We start from the raw sequence: 19223 nt of genomic DNA, 5'->3' as shown, positions 1-19223 counted from the left end.
TCATATGAAGCCTTGTTCAGAATATCTGTTCTGGATGTAGACTGGGGATGTGCATTGCTTTAACTTCCCCATTGATCATTAGATGATGCAAAATTAATAAAAATCTTCTAAGATTCTGAAAAGGAGTTCCTATTTCAAACTTCTTAAACTTTTTATGTGCCCTAGGGTCTCTGTGGATCCATTTCCCTGACCCATCAGCCTGAAATTCTAGAAAGTCAGCAGTCGTGCCATATATATCTCGACATATTCTGTGGCACCCAGTTCCAGATATTGCATGGAATATGTTTTAATTGTTGAATGAATAAATTGTGTTAACTTTTAATTCCTAGTAGAAATTTCTTTCTTTGTATTACTTATTTTAGATAGTCTTTACATTACAAACATATAACTCAATTGGCATTTATACAGCTGTATGCTTACTAAGCATTTCTTATGTGGTCTGGATTTCTCAGAATAATGAGCTATGTGGCTTGTTAGTGTAGTCACTTTGTTTGGGGGATTAATGTGTGATTGGTTAAACTAAGCAGAACTGAAGTTATCCCTTAGTCCTCCCCCTTTGTGGATGTCTGGTGAAACCCAGCATTAAAGAGGGGAAGTGAGATAATGTTTGGAGACCTTTCCGAGTATCTGGAGCCTCCCTGGTTCTTTTCCTACAGAGAGTACTAGTAAACTGCTGTGTCCTGCTGGTGATGCAGACAGTGGCTGGCTTCCAGAGGGGGAAGGGCGGGTCTGGGAATCTTATTCTCTCTTATATGAACTTTCAACCAGTTTTCCCATTTTCAACCCTTTCCTTCAGTTCCCCCTCACTTCCCCTTTTGTGGTCCTTATATTCTGAGCCTTTCTGAAACTCCAGGTAGACATCGCTTTTTCCTCATTGGCATACCTTTGGTAGGCATTGAAGTTTCAGATCTCTCCACTCTGCGTAGTCAGCTACTTTTTTCTTTTTCTGTTTTCCTTCTTCCAAAAAACTATTGTCTCTCTTCCATTTTCATTCTTGTTCTCTTCTTTGTTCTGGGTTTATGCCCTTTTTATTTTTTAATTTTTTTTAACATGAAAACTTACTTTTTTAAAAATATATTTTTATTGATTTCAGAGAGGAAGGGAGAGAGAGATAGAAACATCAGTGATGAGAGAGAATCATTGATCGGCTGCCTCCTGCATGCCACCATCTGGGGATTGAGCCCACAACCCAGGCATGTGCTCTTGACTGGAATCGAACCCAGGACTCTTCAGTCCACAGGCTGATGCTCTATCCACTGAGCCAAACCAGCCAGGGCTTTATGCCCTCCCCCCCCTTTTTTAAATATATTTTATTGATTTTTTACAGAGAGGAAGGGAGAGGGAGAGAGAGTTAGAAACATCGATGAGAGAGAAACATTGATCAGGTGCCTCCTGCACACCTCCCACTGGGGATGTGCCCGCAACCAAGGTACATGCCCTTGACAGGAATCGAACCTGGGACCCTTCAGTCTGCAGGCCGACGCTCTATCCACTGAGCCACACCGGTTAGGGCGCTTTGTGCCCTTTTAAAAAAAATCAACTTTAGCCCTGCCAGTGTGGCTCAGGGGTTGAGTGTCAACCCATGAACCGAGGGGTCACTGGTTCCATTCCTGGTCAGAGCACAGCCTGGGTTGCGGTGTCAATCCCTGGGTTGCGGTGTACAGGAGACAACCAATTGATGTTTCTATCTCTCTATCCCTCTCTTACTCTCTCTAAAATCAATAAAAACATTTTTTAAAAATCAAGTTTATCAAGTTACTGGATTTCAAGTGGGAGTTAAAGTGAACATGGGTTCAACCTGCCCATGTTTTCATCTAGACTGCTTCCTTTCATCTATTTGGAAGTACATTTTTTCTTTTTAAGTGTGAAATATAAAGCACCCACCAGGGCAGGTTTTCAACAAAAGCGGTGTTTGTTTTAATTTTAGTCTTGATCATGAAGGTCTTGTGCCAGGAAGTGGGCACCCAGTCTTTTCAGTGCAGTTCATGTTCTGTTTCAGAGTTCTTGGTACAATTTCTAATATCAGAGATGGTTTTATTTTGGTTTTGTGATCTTCCTGAGCCATGTGCTGCCAGAAGTCTTACAAGTCTCTAGCAAACTGTTACAAATTATAATAGTTATGGTAGTCAGCATTCTATGATTTAATTACTATATGGACATCTTCCCCCTCCCCCTGATTTTTAGTAAGAGCGTTATTTCCCACCATGGGAAGAATGGGATTGATAATACGTCTGGGCTATTATTTAAAGAGAGCTACCATTTTTATTTTTTCATATTTTTCTTTACCTTTCCTATTGTGTTTCTTTTTTAAAATTTTTATTTCTATTATTTATTAACCTGAAACATAATTTTAACGCTTAAGTCAGTTTGAATACACATTTGACTTTTTCTTTCCAAGTATTCTGTAATTTGACTTGCATTTCAATTTTTTTTTTCTCTGTTCACATAATATTGTATACTCTAATCTGGTATTGGAACTTAAATTGGTTTGTGATACCTTATGTTAAAGTGTTAATTGAAGGGGGTGTGAGGGGTGCGGGAAGAGATTGGACAAAAAGCTTACACCTATGGATGAAGACAGTGGCGGGGGCTAAGGGCATGGGGTGGGGTGGGGAATCAGGTGGAGGGGAGCTATGGGGGAAAAAAAGAGGAACACCTGTAATAATCTGAACAATAAAGATTTATTAAAAAAAATAAAATAATAAAAAATATATATCTTAAAAAAAAATAAAAAAATAAAGTGTTAATTGATGGGCGTGGTTAACCTAAGTATTCTTCAGAGGTGGTTAAAAATTCTCTATTAATTCTCATAAATCTGAAGATGATGCTTGTTTAACACTACTGTTTGGATATTAGCAGGCTACTTTCTGTTTTAGATTAGAATTGAGAATAAATTATTAATCTTAAACTTCTGTATTTCTTTGTATTTGCTGTTTTTTCCTTTATTTCCCAAACAATTTATCAAAAGGTTTACATATAATTTGATTTCAAAATGTCTCCAAATCATTGAATTAGTTAAAATTTTATGGAAAACTGTCTTCTGTTTTCAGGTTCTGTCCTGGATATTATTAAGCACATTGTGGCGAAGGGGGAACACAAAAGTGGAGTGCTAGACGAACCTGCCATTGCTACAATACTCAAAGAAGTGTTGGAAGGGTTGGAATACCTGCATAAAAATGGGCAGATTCACAGGTACGTGAAGGGCAATTCCCTACCTTTGGGTAAGTGCAGCGGCAGTTGTGCTGTGTCATTTCATTGAGGCCATTTCCTATTCTTTTTCAGAGTTAATCATAATCTGGGTGTTAACATGGTTCTTTGCATTACTAGTTTTAATACATTGTGGTTAGGGTTTTAATTACACAGCTAGTATTTTAAAATACAAAAACAGGAAAAATTCCCAATTTTTTATCAGGAGGCAGTCACTGCAATCATTGATAACATCTTTGACTATTCCTTCTTAGTCTCTTTCATGTGTTAAAAAATATTTAAAATAAACCTGTATATATAATTTTGTCTCTTTTTTTGTTTGTTTCTTTTACATCTTGAATATTTTCTCAAATTATTAAAAGCTCTTTGTAAAATAATATTTTTAATTAAAACTTAAAAAAATAAAATAACACTTAAAAAGCTATGTAACACAGTTATACAATAATAGTAGGGGATTTTAATATGCCACTCAGATTAGTGGATAGGTCATCTAGACGACCATAGAAAATTAATAAGGAAATAATGACCTTAAATGTCACATTAGACGAGATGGACTTGATAGATATTTATGTAACATTTCATCCAACAAACACAAAATACACATTTTACAAGTGCATACAAACATTCTCCAAAATAGATCATTTATTAGGCAGCAAAACAAGCCTTCATAAATTCAAGAAAATTGAAATCATATCAAGCATCTTTTCCAACTACAATAGCATAAAACTAGAAATCAACTACAGGAAGAAAACTGGAAAAAACACAAATACGTGGAGATTAAATAACATGCTATTAAACTAACCAATGGATCAGAGAGGAAATTAAAACAGGAAATAAACTATCTTGAAACAAATGAAAAGGAAAACACCAACTTTTCAAAATTTGCAGCAAAAACAGTTTAAGAGGAAAATTCATAGCTATCCAGGCTTACCCCAAGAAACAAGAAAAACTCCAAATAGCTCTAACTCTACACCTAAAGGGACTAGAAAAAGAGGAAACAAACTCAAAGTGAACAGAAGGAAAGAAATAGAAATAGTTATGATCAGAGCGGAAATAAATAAAATAGAAATATAAAAAAGAAAACTCAATAAAACTAAAGTTGGTTTTTTGAAAACATAGATAAAATTAGCAAATCTTTAACCAAACTCATCAAGAAAAAAGAGTAAGAGCCCAAATAATTAAAATTATAAATGAAAGGAATGTTACAACTGACATCTCTGAAATAGAAAGAATCATGAAAGAGTAGTACAAACTACTCTTTCTTATATGCCAACACATTTGACAGTGTAGGAGAAATGGGTAAATTTCTAGAAGTATATAACCTTCCAAGATTGAATCATGAAGAAATAGAAAATCAGAACAGACCAGTTACTAGTCAGGAGATTTAATCAGTAAAAACCTCTCAGCAGAGAAAAGTCCAGGATCAGATGTCTTCCCTGGAGAAGTCTACCAAATTTTTTAAGAAAAACTAACAACAGTCCTTCTCAAACTCTTCCAAAAAATAGATGAGGAGGGAACACTTCCAAACTCATTTTAAGGGCTGGCATTTCGCTGATACCAAAGCTAGATAGGATACCACAAGAAAAAATTTACAGACCAATATCCCTGATGAATGTAGACGCAAAAATCCTCAACAGAATATTAGTAAACTGAATTGAACAATGCATTAGGATCATACCATGATCAAGTGAGATTTATTTCAGGGACGCAAAGATGGTACAACATTTGCAAATCAATCAATATGATATACTACATTCACAAAATGAATAACAAAAATCCTATGATTATCTCAATAGATTAAAAAAAAAGCATTTGACAAAATTCAACATCCTTACATGATAAAAACTCTCAACAAACTGGGTGTAGTGGTAATGTACTTAACATAATAAAGACCATATGTGACAAACCCACAGCTTATGTCATACCCAACAGTGAAAAGCTGAAAGCTTTTTCTCTAAGATCAGGAACAAGACAATACTGCCCACTCTGACCATTTTTACTTACTTATTTTTATTCACATTTTATAAACAAGTGTTACGTTCCTATAGCATCTCATCAACGTTACAATGAAATGATGTTGAATGAAAGGCATTAATACAGGACCTGCTGTAGTTGATAACATATTGTATTATTGCAATTTGCTAAGAGAATAGAATTTAAATGTTCTCACCAAAAAAAAAAGTAAATATGTAGGGTGATAGATGTGCTAAGTTACTTGATGGGGGTGGAATCCTTTCTCAATATATTCCTATATCAAACCATCACATTTTTGTTATACACTTAAAATATTTTACAGTTTTGTCATTTATACCTGAATTTTAAAAAGTCACCTACTAAATTCTAATCCCTCAACAAACAGGCAAGCAAAGGCCCAGAAAACTAATTGATTGAAGATCATCTACCAAGTTGTAAAACTGAGGTTTTAAGGAGTAATTAGAATATGGAGGGAAAAAGCAAGTTTTTTGTAGATAAGCAAGAAAGGTGCTAAGAGTTCTGAATTTCCAAAACCAATCTCAGAATTCTCCTCGTTTAGTAACATTGATTTAAAGTAGTTGTAATAATTAAATAAATATGTCAAAGTGAACTCACCACCCCCCCCCAAAAAAAGAAATGTTAAATATTTAGTTTAAGATGCCTAAATGTAGTGCGTTTGCCAGCTTTTGTTTTGATTTGTTTCTTCTCTTGCCCTTTTTCAAATTTTCCATAAACTATGCTGATTGATGAATCATAAAAATGTCATGGGAAGAAACTTGTGTTCTGTAATAATGAGACAGTCAAGCATGTCTGTGATATTTGTAACTTTGGTGCAATAGTGACATGGGAGAAATGGCAGTAAGCTGAGAAAAACAGAACTCACCTTCTTGCTATTTAAAGGTGGATGGAGAATTTAACTGTCGGGGCTGCTGGGTTGCTTGATATTCTTTGTGGCGAGTAACAACAGTTCTTTCATCAAGGACCATATTGACGCCAGATACTTAGTTACAAATCTTCTTGAAAGGTCAGTTGTCCTGCTGTGTGTAAATTGTCCAGTGAGCCCTTTCACTGCGTGGCATTCCTCTGCTCTCACTCCTGCAAGCTGTTCTACAGATTGCACTGGTGGTTTCAAAAGGGAACACGAATTGATTAGCTGGTGAATCGCTCAGGAAAGGTGAAAGTTCTGCTGAAAATGCATGACTGTCTCTTCATTTGTGAAAGACAAAAACTTAGAAAACATCATTTAAATAGGTAAAAGTTCAAACAGCACAAAATATATATGATAAAAAACAAGTCTTCTCAATATCAACTGTGACTAAATTATGTTGATACCATGTACTCTTGACAGGATGTGATGAAAATGGCACTTTGCTTCGGTGTTTTTTCTTCCAAGAACTTACAACACCAGTCTAATCACGAGGGAAACATACAAACCCATCAGAGGTCATCCTGTGGAAAACTAGACCCTTATTCCTCAAATTTGTGAAGGTCATCCAAAACGAGGAAAGTCTTGCCGGGTTGGCTTGGCTCAGTGGTTGAGCGTTGACCTATGAACCCGGAGGTCACGGTTCTATTCCCGGTCAGGGCACGTGCCTGGGTTGTGGGCTCAATCCCCTGTATGGGGCGTGCAGGAGGCAGCCGATCAATGATTCTCTCTCATTATTGATGTTTCTATCTCTCTCTTCCTCTCCCTTCCTCTCTGAAATCAATAATAAAAATATATTAAAAACAACAACAACAACAACAAGGGAAGTCAAACTGTCGCAGACAAGAGGCGCCTAAGGAGAAATGACAACTAAATGTAATATAGTATACTGGATGGGATCCTGGGACAGAAAAAGGGCATTAGGTAAAAACTAAAAAAATCTGAATAAATGGTAGGCTTTAGTTAATAGTAACACATCAATACTGGTTCATTAATTGTGGCAAAAGTGTCATACCAATGTAAGATGTTAATAATAAAGGAAATTGAGTATAAGGTGTATGAGAACTCCTCTGTACTATCTTCTCAATTTCTATGTAAATTTAAAACTGTTCTGAAAAAATAAAATAGTCTTCTTCTTTCCCTGTACCTCTAGAACAAGCATGTCAAACTCAAAGGCTAACACGGGCCAAATAAATGAGATTTAAGTTTATGTGGGCTGCAAAAAAACAAAAGCTTCAATTTTCATAAAAATGTAGGTTTATTTCGATAGAGACATGCTGAATACAAAGAGCTGAAATAAATGAGTAATCATTAACATAAAATAATAGAACATTTTAATAAAAATTAATATTTTTTCTTGGATATTAACTTACCAGACACTGAATAACTGCACAGATTAATAACTGTAATGCAAATAAATTTATTTTTCTTGTTCTCCAAAAGCGAAATATTCCCTGTTGTGCACACCAAACAAGTCAGTACAAGACTAATGACGTGGCAATCAGCTGCTAGTGTTAGTGGAGAGAAATGGTGCACCTGCGCGTAACGCGCATAAGGGAAATGAATGCAACATGATTATAGTAATCGGTCATTGGCGAACGTTGTAGTTCGTTATTAATAATTATGTATAACAGGATATTGTAAAAATTAAGTTATGAAATTTTTATTAAAACATTTCTTACATACCGTTCGTTATATTGGCTGGGCCACAAAAATATTCGTTGTGGGCCACATGCGGGCTGCAGGCCACGAGTTTGACATGCTTGGTCTTACCATTTTCTTGTGACTCCTTTGAGAGAGATTTTAGGCCAATATCAACATAATTTATATATCCTTCTTCTTTCTGCTTAAAAAACCAAAAACAAAACCCAGGCAAATGGCAACATACTACATATAATATTCTTCACTTAAGAATATATTTGGAGCTTGGCTGGTGTGGCTCAGTGGTTGAGCTGACCTATGAACCAGGAGGTCACAGTTTGATTCCTGGTCAGGGCACATGCCTGGGTTGCGGGCTCGATTCCTGGGGGCATGCAGGAGGCAGCCAATCAATGATTATCTCTAATCATTGATGTTTCTATCTCTGTCTGAAATCAGTCCTATATAATAAAAGCCTAATATGCAAATTGACCGAATGGCAGAATGACCAGCAGAACGACCAGTCGCTATGACACGCACTGACCACCAGGGGGCAGACGCTCAATGCAGGAGCTGCCCCCAGCCCACAGGCCCCAGGCCAGCCAAGGCAAGTGCCAGCAGGGGGCCCCCCAATCGCCCTGCTGGTTGCCCCACAGATAGGCTCTGATCGCTGGCCAGGTCTAGGGACCCTACCCATGCAAGAATTTCATGCACCAGGCCTCTAGTAAAAACATATTTTTAAAAAAGAATATATTTGGTGATTGCTTCATGTTAACACATATATTCATTAGTATTCATAGTATTTCATTATATAGCTTTACCACAGACTAACTGGTCTCCTATTGATGTGTAGTTAGGGTTATATCCTATTAGACTGCATTCTGTTGGTTTATAATGCTAACATTTGGAATAGAGTTAGGAATTGGGAGTTGGAATAATGGGGAGTGAGCAATCAAGTTTTATTTTGGTATTTAGTTAGATTGCTTGATTTAATACTGCACTTCTCTCCAGAAGCAATCAAATTTTATTTATAACTGTTTTGTTGAATTTATTCATTTATTTAATATCACACTTATCTCCATAAGAGGATTTGAGACAGGCTGTCTTCTGTTTGTTTACTTAAATCTATTTGATAAATATCTGGGTTACTATGTTCTAATCATAATATTAAATAAGTAAGTACAGGTGATACAGAAATGTATTATGATATAGTCCCATTTATGGCTCATGGTGAAATGAGAAAGACCCAGAAATACAGTCATGTTTCTATGATTTGTGTAATATTGTATTATTACAACCTGCTGTTAAAAACAGAGGAGGAAGTAACTAAAGTATACATTGGTGTTTTCCACTGAATTTTAGGTGCCATTCCAGATGAGCTCAGATAAAAAGGGAGTTGGAGGTTCATAGTTGACTCAGTTGAATGGTCTTTGTCACCAAGGGAAGGGAATGTCCTCAGTTTTCTCCTGTTCATAGTATCTAGAGTCAGAGACTTCAGGTTTGTAGAGCAAAGCAAGTTAGCCTCCACTGTAAGTCAGCCTCTGGGAAAATGTCCTGTAAATTGTTTGGCCTTACAAGCAGTACAAATAATAACATAATTTTCTTATGCTTTAGTATATATTCAGGAAAGGTATAGTATATACTCTGGTAGAGTGATGCTGTCTCAGATCTTCTTATGGAAGTAAGTGTGACATTAAATAAATCCAACAGAACAGGTAAATACCATTTGATTGCTTCTGGAGAGAAGTGCAGGATTGAACCAAGAACTCTAACTGAAAACCAAAAGGCATGTACAGGGTATAGTGCTGCGGCTGCACACAGTTGGGAAACTGTTGTTCACTGTTACCAAGGAATGGCTGTGTCCGAAGACGCGCAGGGAAAGGATGAAGAGGTGTGCTTTTCACTGGTTCCTCTTCTCCACGCAGTAGTCTTGCTTTTCTAGATCCAAGGGCTGGCTCTCTTTTATTTATTTAATTATGTTTAATTTTAATTACAAAATAAATAGATGAGTCTAGTCCCACAAGCTATTAAAACATCGTCCCCCTTAGCTCCAGTTCCACTCCTCTCCACAAAAGAGACCCACTCATTGCTCTTCGTTTGATGTATATAGAAAGGAGAGGGTGTGTGCGTGTGTATGTGCACGCCTGTGTATGTGCGTGCGTGTGTATATACATGCAAGTGGGCACGCAAGATACACTGTTCTGCTTGATTTGTTGACTTAGCAGTATGTATTAGAGGGAATTTCAAGTCGCAGTGTTGATTGACCTTGTTCCAGTTTGTGGATATAACAGAATTAATTTAACCTTTCTGCTGTTGCTGGCTTTCTTAGGCTGTTATCATTTGGAGTTATTATTACAAACTAGAGGCCCGAAAATCGTTCAAGAGTAGGCCTTCCTTCCCCTGGCTGCCAGCACCAGCTTCCCTCTGGCACCCGGACCTGGGCTTCCCTCACAGCCCCAGCTTCATCTGGAAGGTTGTCTGGAAGGACGTCCGGTCTAATTAGCATATTACGCTTTTATTATTATAGACAATGCTTCAGTGAACCCCCTTGTTCATTACCTGTATGTTGTGAGAGTTTCTCCAGGTTTTCAAGAAGTGGATTTACTACTTGCAGAATTTAATGATTTTAAATTTTGTGAGATACTACTAACATATTGTTGCATGAGAAAAAGAAAGTTGTATATTGAAGTGGATAGAATGATATCATTTATGTTGGAAGAAAAATCCAGATATGTTATAGGAACATATTCCATTAGTCAGAATGATAACAGTTGAAAATTTGGAGAGAATGCTAGATCTGAGAATAGTAGTGAAAGGACTTTGGCCTTTTCAGTGATGTTTAGATTTCTATTACAAGAATGTATTCATGTTTTGCTTGAGCTGCTATAGTTATCAATGAAATATAGAGATGTTTGAATAATTTATATCTGTCTTTATGCTATAATCATAGAATAATCCCTGTTTTCAACCACATACTGACCATTTAAAAATTTTGATCATATATTAGGTTTTAGAAAAAAAATCAATGTATTTCACAAAGTAGAATTGGGTGAGGATCACATCCTTTAGTCACTATTATTATCCCAATCAAACATTTAATCACCTCGGGTTTTAACACTGTATGTTATTCTAGCTTTCTGTTTTACAATGGTTGGATTCTAGTACAGGTGACTAAAATTTTTAAAATTTTACTATTGGCCTTAATACCCTTTAATGCAAAATAAAGCACTTCAATAGCTCTGTTGTATGAATATAGTGAACAATTTCTTAAAGTATGTGACTCCAAAGAATAGGTGTTATTTTAATATGTAACTTTTGTTTTTCTTAAAGAGATGTGAAAGCTGGAAATATTCTTCTTGGAGAAGATGGCTCAGTACAGATTGCAGGTAACGATTAGTATTTCTTTTATTTGGATTTAATGGTCAGTAGAACCACATTACCCATCTTTACATTTTCTTAGTCTATTTGCTCTTCTCTTCCCTGGATCATTTCTAGTCAAGCATTCTATATTGGCACATCCCTGCTGACTCTCAAGATATTCTTCACTTCTCAATATTCATTTTCAATCTTAGACATTTTTCTGACTATTACTCATCACCTTCTAGATATCCCCCATTAGGGTCTTTTTCTATGGTTTCTGATAGCATTCTGTACTGTTTTTTAAAGGAGAAGTAGTCAAGAAACCTCATTATGTTCAAGAATAAATATGCTATAGAAAGGTGATATAGAGCTGCTTCTATACTGGGGGACATGGGGTATTTGCCAATTAGGAAGAGTCATTTGATAGGTGGAAGTGCGCTTTTGGGAGACTCAGAGCTGAAGAGTTGGTGTCCAGGGTCTGCCAAAGGTGGCTATCCTGATGAAGTAACCCTTGCTTCAGGCCGAGACTCCAGAATGGTGGAACCACAGGCTTGTTGAGCAAGCAGATTATCTGAGAAAACCTCAGCTTAGTCCATGTACACTGTTACAGTCGGGTGTTTGGCAGGAGGAAGATAATCACTCAAAACTTAATTCTTTCTTCAGCATTAAAAGATAACTTAGGTACACATTTTCATGTCCTAAGGTAAGGGAGTATTTTAACCAAGCCACATAATGTCCTAATATAAAGGAAAAGATTGATAAATTTGACCCTTAAAATTAGCAACCTTTATTCATCAAAAGAGAAACCATCAGTGTATCACCATGAATAAGTAAAAAGCAAACCACAGAGTCCAGAGAAGATTTGCAGCATGAATACTGACAAAGGGCTCCAATTTAGAATATATAAAGGACTCATTAAGAAAAAAATCTGATGAGAAAATAGACATAAGGCTTCTCAAATGAAGACATTAAAACGTAAGTATGAAAGGTGTTCAGCCTCACTAGTAATCAGTTAAAAACCAAGTAGAATGGCATTGGGATACCATGTCATACTGACTCAGTTGGCTTACACATCTAATGATACCAGTTGTCAGCTTGAATGTAAAGCAAGGAAAAAATCTCATACTCTGATCACGAGAGAATAAATTAAGTTAAAGGTATTCATATCCTAAAACTTTGGCTTTTAGATGGCATGGCCTAGAGAAACTCATGCTTATGTGTGCCGTGGTGCTCATAAGCATTGAGAAAGTTTAAAACAATCCCCAGCCCTTCATTAATATACTGGATAAATAACTTGTGGTTAATTTGTACATTAGAATACTATCTAGTTGAAATTGAATAGAATTACAACTACATACAAAAACATTAATAAATTATAAAGATATAGGATGAAATAAGCCAGTCAAATTAGATTACAGGGGCCCGCAAAAGTAGGTTTACAGTTTGTATATGGAATGTGATTCCATTATATAAGTTGAACATCAGGGACAATTGTCTATATTGCTTAGAGAAGCAAAATGAGGTGAAAAAAAAATAAAGCAGAGGATTGTGATAAAATAATGAATAGAATTATTACCAGGAATCTGTCTTCCCACCTAGACAGAAATTGAACTGGCAGAATCTGATGTACAGCGGGGTTCTCGAATAACATTTTGTCCGTCATTTCATTATAATATAGACTAGAGGCCCAGTGCACGAAATTCGTGTGTGGGGGGGGGGGGTGTCCCTCAGCCCAGCCTGCACCCTCTCCAATCTGGGACCCCTCGAGGGATGTCTGACTGCCCATTTAGGCCCGATCCCACGGGCCTAAACAGGCAGTCGGACATCCCTCTCACAATCCAGGACTGCTGGCTCCCAACTGCTCGCCTGCCTGCCTTCCTGATTGCCCCTAACCACTTCTGCCTGCCAGCCTGATTACCCCCTAACCACTCCCCTGCCAGCCTGATTGATGCCTAACTGCTCCCCTGCCAGCCCGATTGCCCCTAACTGTCCTCCCCTGCCGGCCTGGTCACCCCTAACTGCCCTCCCCTGCCAGCCTCATCGCCTCTAACTGCTCTCCCCTGCTGGTCTGGTCACCCCCCCAACTGCCCTTCCCTGCAGGCCCGGTCACCCCCAACTTGCCTCCCCTGCAGGCCTGGTCACCCCCAACTTCCCTCCCCTGCAGGCCTGGTCCCTCCCAACTGCCCTCCCCTGCAGGCCATCTTGTGGCAGCCATCTTGTGTCCACATGGGGGCAGCCATCTTGTGTGTTGGAGGGACAGTCAATTTGCATATTACTCTTTTATTAGATAGGATGAGATGCTGTAGGAACTTAACTCTTTTTTATATCAATTAGCTTATGGTAAAATTGGCTTCATTATACATTGTTTTACTTACAGTCACAGAACCTGTTGATGATGTTAAGTGAGGACTTACTGTAACTGTTTTGAAATTCTGTGGACCATTAAAGGCTTGAAAATTCTAGGGAAGGTCTTAGATTGCAAATTGTGCTTAATTTGGTCAATTTCAGAGCCAAATTTCTCACCCATCAGCCACTGTACGCAGCTGTGCATGTTTTGGAATGGTTTGCACACAACTTGTGGGAATCATAGTGGGCAAAAATGATCTGTTCTCCAAATATCATGCATCTGTGTTCTGATCAGTGATTGCTGCTTCGGATCTCAAAGGTGCAGGCAAAAAGGCAAACAGCCATTATGGTTGTTACTCTCCCCCACCCGCCAGTGATTTCCAGGCAACTTAATAGCCAGCACCCTTTTTCCTTCCCTTCATTTTTCTCGTCTTTCCCCTTTTGGAGCCAGACATTAAAGATTAGGACATTAAAAAAACAACCTACATTTACAGGGAAAATTGGAAAGTGACTGCACATGCCAAGGGGAAAGTGCAGAAAAGATCTGAGAAGACCTTTTCAGTTTACATCTCAGGCTGATGCTTGACATAGACACAGCCTACAACAAACAGAACATTTACAAAAGACAGCAAACCCTGGAAATGGGGTAGAACCTGATCTCCACAGTTGCCATATTATTAGATTTAAATCTCCAGTTTTCAACAACAAAATTACAAGGCATTTAATGAAACTGCAGAGTGTGATCTATTCAAAGGAAATACATAAATCAACAGAAACTGTCAGTGAAAAAGACCTGAAGGCAGATCTGCTATACAAAGATTTTAAAACAGCCATCTTAAAGATTCTCAGAGAAGTAATGGATGCTATACAGAAACCAAAGAAAACAATGTCTGAACAAAATGGAACTATGAATAAAGAGAAAACCTAAAAGAAATAATGGAGCAAAAAGTACAGTGTCATGAAAAATTGTACTGTGTCATGAAAAATTCACTGGGAGATTCACTTGCAGGTTTGAGTTGGCAGAAGAAAGAATTGGTGATCTTGGAGATAGGGAAATGAAAATTAGCAATATGATGAATAGCAAGGAAAAGGGCTGAAGAAAAGTGAGCAGAGCTGAGGGAGTAGTTAGACACCAGTAAGCGGACCAACATACACATTGTGGGAAGTCCAGAAAGAGAAGAGAGAAAAAGGCAGAGAGAGTATTTAATGAAATAATGGCTGAAAACTCCCCAAATTTGATGAAAGACATGAATATAAACATCGAAGAAGCTCAATGACCACCAAGTATGAAAAACCCTAAGAGCCACTGTGAAAGCCAGAGACAAGAATCTTGAGAGCAGCAAGAAAAAAATGGCTTGTCACAAGGGATACGGAATGATGTCAGCAGATTTCTTAGGAGAAACTTTGGAGGCCGGGAAGCAGTAGGCCGATATATTCAAGTGCTAAAAGAATTGTCAACCAAGAATCCATTATCTGATAAAACTTCATCAAAAGTGAGGGAAAAATTAAGAATTCCCAGATAAATAAAAACTGAGGAATATGTTTCCACTTGGCCTGCCCTGCAAGAAATGCTCAAGGGAGACCTGCAAAGTGAAAGGAAAAGATGCTAGACAATAACTCCAAGCAGTATGAGGAATAAAGATCTCAATAAAGGTAAATACCTGGGCAAGTATAAAAACTGTTATTGTAAGTATTATTGCAGCAATGGTTTGTAGCTCTACTTCTTGTGTTTTCTACATGATTTAAGAAACTAATACACTATTGGAAACAGTTACTGGTCTAAAAGTTAGTATTACAGTAACATTAGTTTATAACTCTGTCTTGTCTACATAATTTAAGAGACTAATGCATTTAAAAGAATTGTTCATTTATGGTTTTGAACACACACTGTATCAAGATGTGCTTTTGTACAATAATAAAAAAGAGTGGGAACAGGGCTATAAAGGAGAAGAGTTTTTCTGTCTTGAAGGTAAGATGGTATAAATTCAAATTAGAGTGTTATAATTTTAGAATGCCAAGTCTAACCCCTGTGGTAGCCACACAAAAAATAGCTGTAGAATATAGACAAAAATCAACTAAACACAAAACACAAAAGTAATGTAGGAAATGAGGGAAAAATCTGTTAGACATAAAGAAAATAAATAATACAATGACAGAAGTGTCATCATATCAGTGATTGCTTTAAATGGTTTAGCTCTCCAGTCAAGACAGAGATTGGCAAAGTGGATAAAAACACATGATCCAGTTATATACAGTTTGTACAGGTTTTCTCACTGTCCTGATGTAGAGCATTTTTATGAAATCTTTCATAAGCCAAAATGGCTTAAAGCAAAGAATATCCCTTCCTTTCAAGAATGTTAACTTTAGCCACTTGCTCTCACCAAAAACCTCCATTGGTATAGTAACAGCTTTTTTTGTAAAAGTGAAAACCCTCTACAGGTTTCTTTTAGTTAGTGAAAACAGGTACTCAATGTAGTCTTTCGTATTATGCAAACTAGAAAGTGGGGGGATACCTGTATTGTTAAAATGTCAGTACTACCCAAAGTGATCTACAGATCCAGTGCAATCAAAATCCCAATGATTTCTCCTTTTTTTGTAGAAATAGAAAAACCCATCCTAAAATTCATATGGAATCTCAAGTAACCTCAAATAAGCAAAACAATCTTGGAAAAGAATGAACAAAGCTGGAAGAATGACATTTCCTGTTTTTAAGACTTACTGCAAACGACAGTAATAAAAGTAGTATGTTGTGTATGCCCTGGCCGGTATGACTCAGTGTTTGAGCCTTGACCTATGAGCTAGGAGGTCACAGTTGGAATCCTGGTTAGGGCACATGCCCAGGTTGCTGGCTCAATCTCCAGTAAGGGGAGTACAGGAGGCAACCAATCAAAGATTCTCTCTCATCATTGATGTTTCTATCTCTTTCTCCCTCTTCCTTCCTTTATGAAATCATTTTAAGACATATATATTTTAAAAAAAATAGTATGTTATGGGCATAAAGATAGTCGGAGACAGATGAAATAGGAAGGGAGTCCAGAAATAAACCCTCACATACAGAGTGTGGCAAAAAGAGGTTTACGGTTGGTTGTATGGAAAAATACAGTCATCTATAATAATAAAAGGGTAATATGCTAATCAGACCGGACTTCATTCCGGACATCCTTCTGGACGAAGCCCGGGTCCCAGGTGCCTGCCGGTGGCCAGAGCGAAGCCCGGGTCCCGGGTGCCTGGCGGCAGCTGGAGGGAAGCCTGGGTCCTGGGTGCCAGAGGAGAAGGAAGGCCTACTCTTGCATGATTTCGTGCATTGGGTCTCTAGTTAATAAATAATAGTGCAAGAATAAATTGTATTTCCCATACTCACAACTGTAAATCTACTTTTGCCCACCCTGTATATGGTTAAATTATTTTGACAAAAGCACCGAGTCTATTCAAGGACAAATGGTGATGAGAAAACTGCATATTCCCATGAAAAAGAATGAAGTTGGACCCTTATCTAACACCATATACAAAAATTAACTCAAAATGGATCTAAGATTGAAACGTAAGACCTAAACAATAAAATTCTAAGAAGAAAACATAGAAAAAAAGTTTTATGACATTGGATTTGGCAATGATTTCTTAGATATGATGCCAAAGGCATGGCTTAACAGAAGAAAAATAGACAAATTGGCCTTTATGAAAATTAAAAATTTTGTGCATAGACACTACCAAAAGAGTAAAAAGGCAACCCATTAAATGGGAGAAATGATTTGCAAGTCATATACCCAATAAGAGACTAATAATATCCAGAATTTACGGAGAACTCTTAAAACTTAACATCAAAAAGAACAAGGTGTTTAAAAATGGACTTGAATAGACATTTCTCCAAAGAAGATAAACGAGGGGCCAGTAAGCACATGAAAAGCTGCTCAGCATCACTAATCATCAGGGAAATGCAAATCAAAACCACGAGGAAATTCTACCTCATATCCACCAGGACTGACTATCAAAAGAAAATCCCCAAACCCAGAAAATAACAAGGATATGGAGAAATTGGAATCCTTGTTCACTGTTGGTGGAAATGTAAAATGGTACAGCTGCTGTGGAAACAGTATGGCAGTTCCCGAAACATTTAAAAATACTATATGATCCAGCAGTTCCACTTCTGAGTATATACCCCAAAGAACTGAAAGCAGGTATTTGTACACCCATTTTTATAGCAGCATTATTCATAGTGGCTAAATCATGGAAGCAAACCAAATATTCCATCAATGAAATAATCAATACACAAAATGTGGTATATACATACAATGGAATATTATTTGTTTTATAAAGGAAGGATATTCTGATATTCTACAACATGGATGAATCTTGAGGACATTATGCTAAGTGAAATAAGCCAGTTATAAACAGAGAAATGCTGTATTATTCCACTTATATGAGGTACTTAGAGTAGTCAGAATCATAGAGACAGAAAGTAGAATGCTGATTGCCAGGGCCGCGTGGAGAGGGCAGTGGGGAATTGTTGTTTAACTAGAGGCCCAATGCATGAAATTCGTGCAGGAGTAGGCCTTCCTTCCCCCGGCTGCCAGCACTGGCGTCCCTCTGGCACCTGGGACCTGGGCTTCCCTCCAGCTGCCGACAGGCATCAGGGACCTGGGTTTCCTTCCGACCCTGGCTTCGTCTGGAATGACGTCCGGTCTAATTAGCATATTACCCTTTCATTATAGATAGACGAGAGGCCCGATGCACGAAATTTGTGCAAGGGGCTCAGCCCTCGCAGCCGTGACGGTTTGCCTCGGCCCTCACAGCCCCTTCTTTGTCCAGAGGTCCTTTGGCTGTCTGGTTTAATTAGCATATTATGCTTTTATTATTATAGATGAGTATGCAGTTTCATTTTGGGAAGATAAAGTGAAAAGAATAGAGTGGAGCAAGGAGGAAAATCTAAGATTATGATGATGTGTCGAGGAGGAGAGGAATGGAATGAAGGACCTGTTAAGCTGTGTTTTAATTTGGTCCAGAAGTTCCGCAGAGGCTCAGCTTACTCTCTAGTTGGCCCATGTCTGCTGGGATGCATCCTTTTTGCTTCTTGTGTAGCAACCCGTGCCCTGACCTTTGTTTTTCTCTCCTTGAATAAAACTTGCTTTGTTCTCACACCACAAAAAAAGTTCAGCAAGAAGAACCGAAGATGTCATGCTGTTTGCATATAGAACTATAACTATATTATGTTATTTTCCTATTCATTTATGTTACATACTGTGCTTTTAATACCTTGCTATTATTTTCTCTGTTTCAGACTTTGGTGTTAGTGCTTTTTTAGCAACTGGTGGTGATATTACCCGAAATAAAGTGAGAAAGACCTTTGTTGGAACCCCTTGCTGGATGGCACCTGAAGTTATGGAACAGGTGTGTGTGTTTTAAAATGGTTTAGGGTTTTGTTATGAAATTGAAGAACACTGGGTAATGTTTGCTTCTGTTGGTACACTAGGTTAGGTTTGGGAAATACACATATCTGTTCCTTGGTTAAGACTTTTGTCCTCCCTTTAAAAAAACACAAGAAGAAACTAGACCTTTACGAAGGACATATGCAACTAGGATTTATACTAAAGACAACCTAAGGAATAATACTAGTATAATGAAGATTGGTTTAGTAATATTTTTCTTAATACAAATTAAATGACCTAATCTTCTTAAAAAAACATATTTATATTGATGTCAGAGAGGGAAAGAGAGATAGAAACATCAGTGATGAGAATCATCAATTGGCTGCCTCCTGCACACCCCCTAACCAGGA

At 37.6% G+C, this 19223-nt stretch overlaps 1 protein-coding gene across 1 annotated transcript in view; it reads left to right on the top strand.

The window, feature by feature from the left end:
* The window catches only part of OXSR1 (oxidative stress responsive kinase 1), a 76059-nt gene that overhangs the window by 29907 nt on the left and 26929 nt on the right, over positions 1 to 19223 (top strand). The window contains exons 4-6 of the mRNA XM_080675663.1: positions 3051 to 3192; positions 11075 to 11130; positions 18726 to 18835. Coding sequence (XP_080531789.1) covers positions 3051 to 3192; positions 11075 to 11130; positions 18726 to 18835 — 308 coding nt within the window. The remainder of the gene's footprint in view (positions 1 to 3050; positions 3193 to 11074; positions 11131 to 18725; positions 18836 to 19223) is intronic.

The sequence above is a fragment of the Plecotus auritus genome (assembly GCF_963455305.1).
Source record: "Plecotus auritus genome assembly, chromosome: 6".
Classification (NCBI taxonomy): domain Eukaryota; kingdom Metazoa; phylum Chordata; class Mammalia; order Chiroptera; family Vespertilionidae; genus Plecotus; species Plecotus auritus.
Note: the sequence above shows the minus strand (reverse complement) of the source record. Positions and strands in the feature narration are given on the sequence as shown.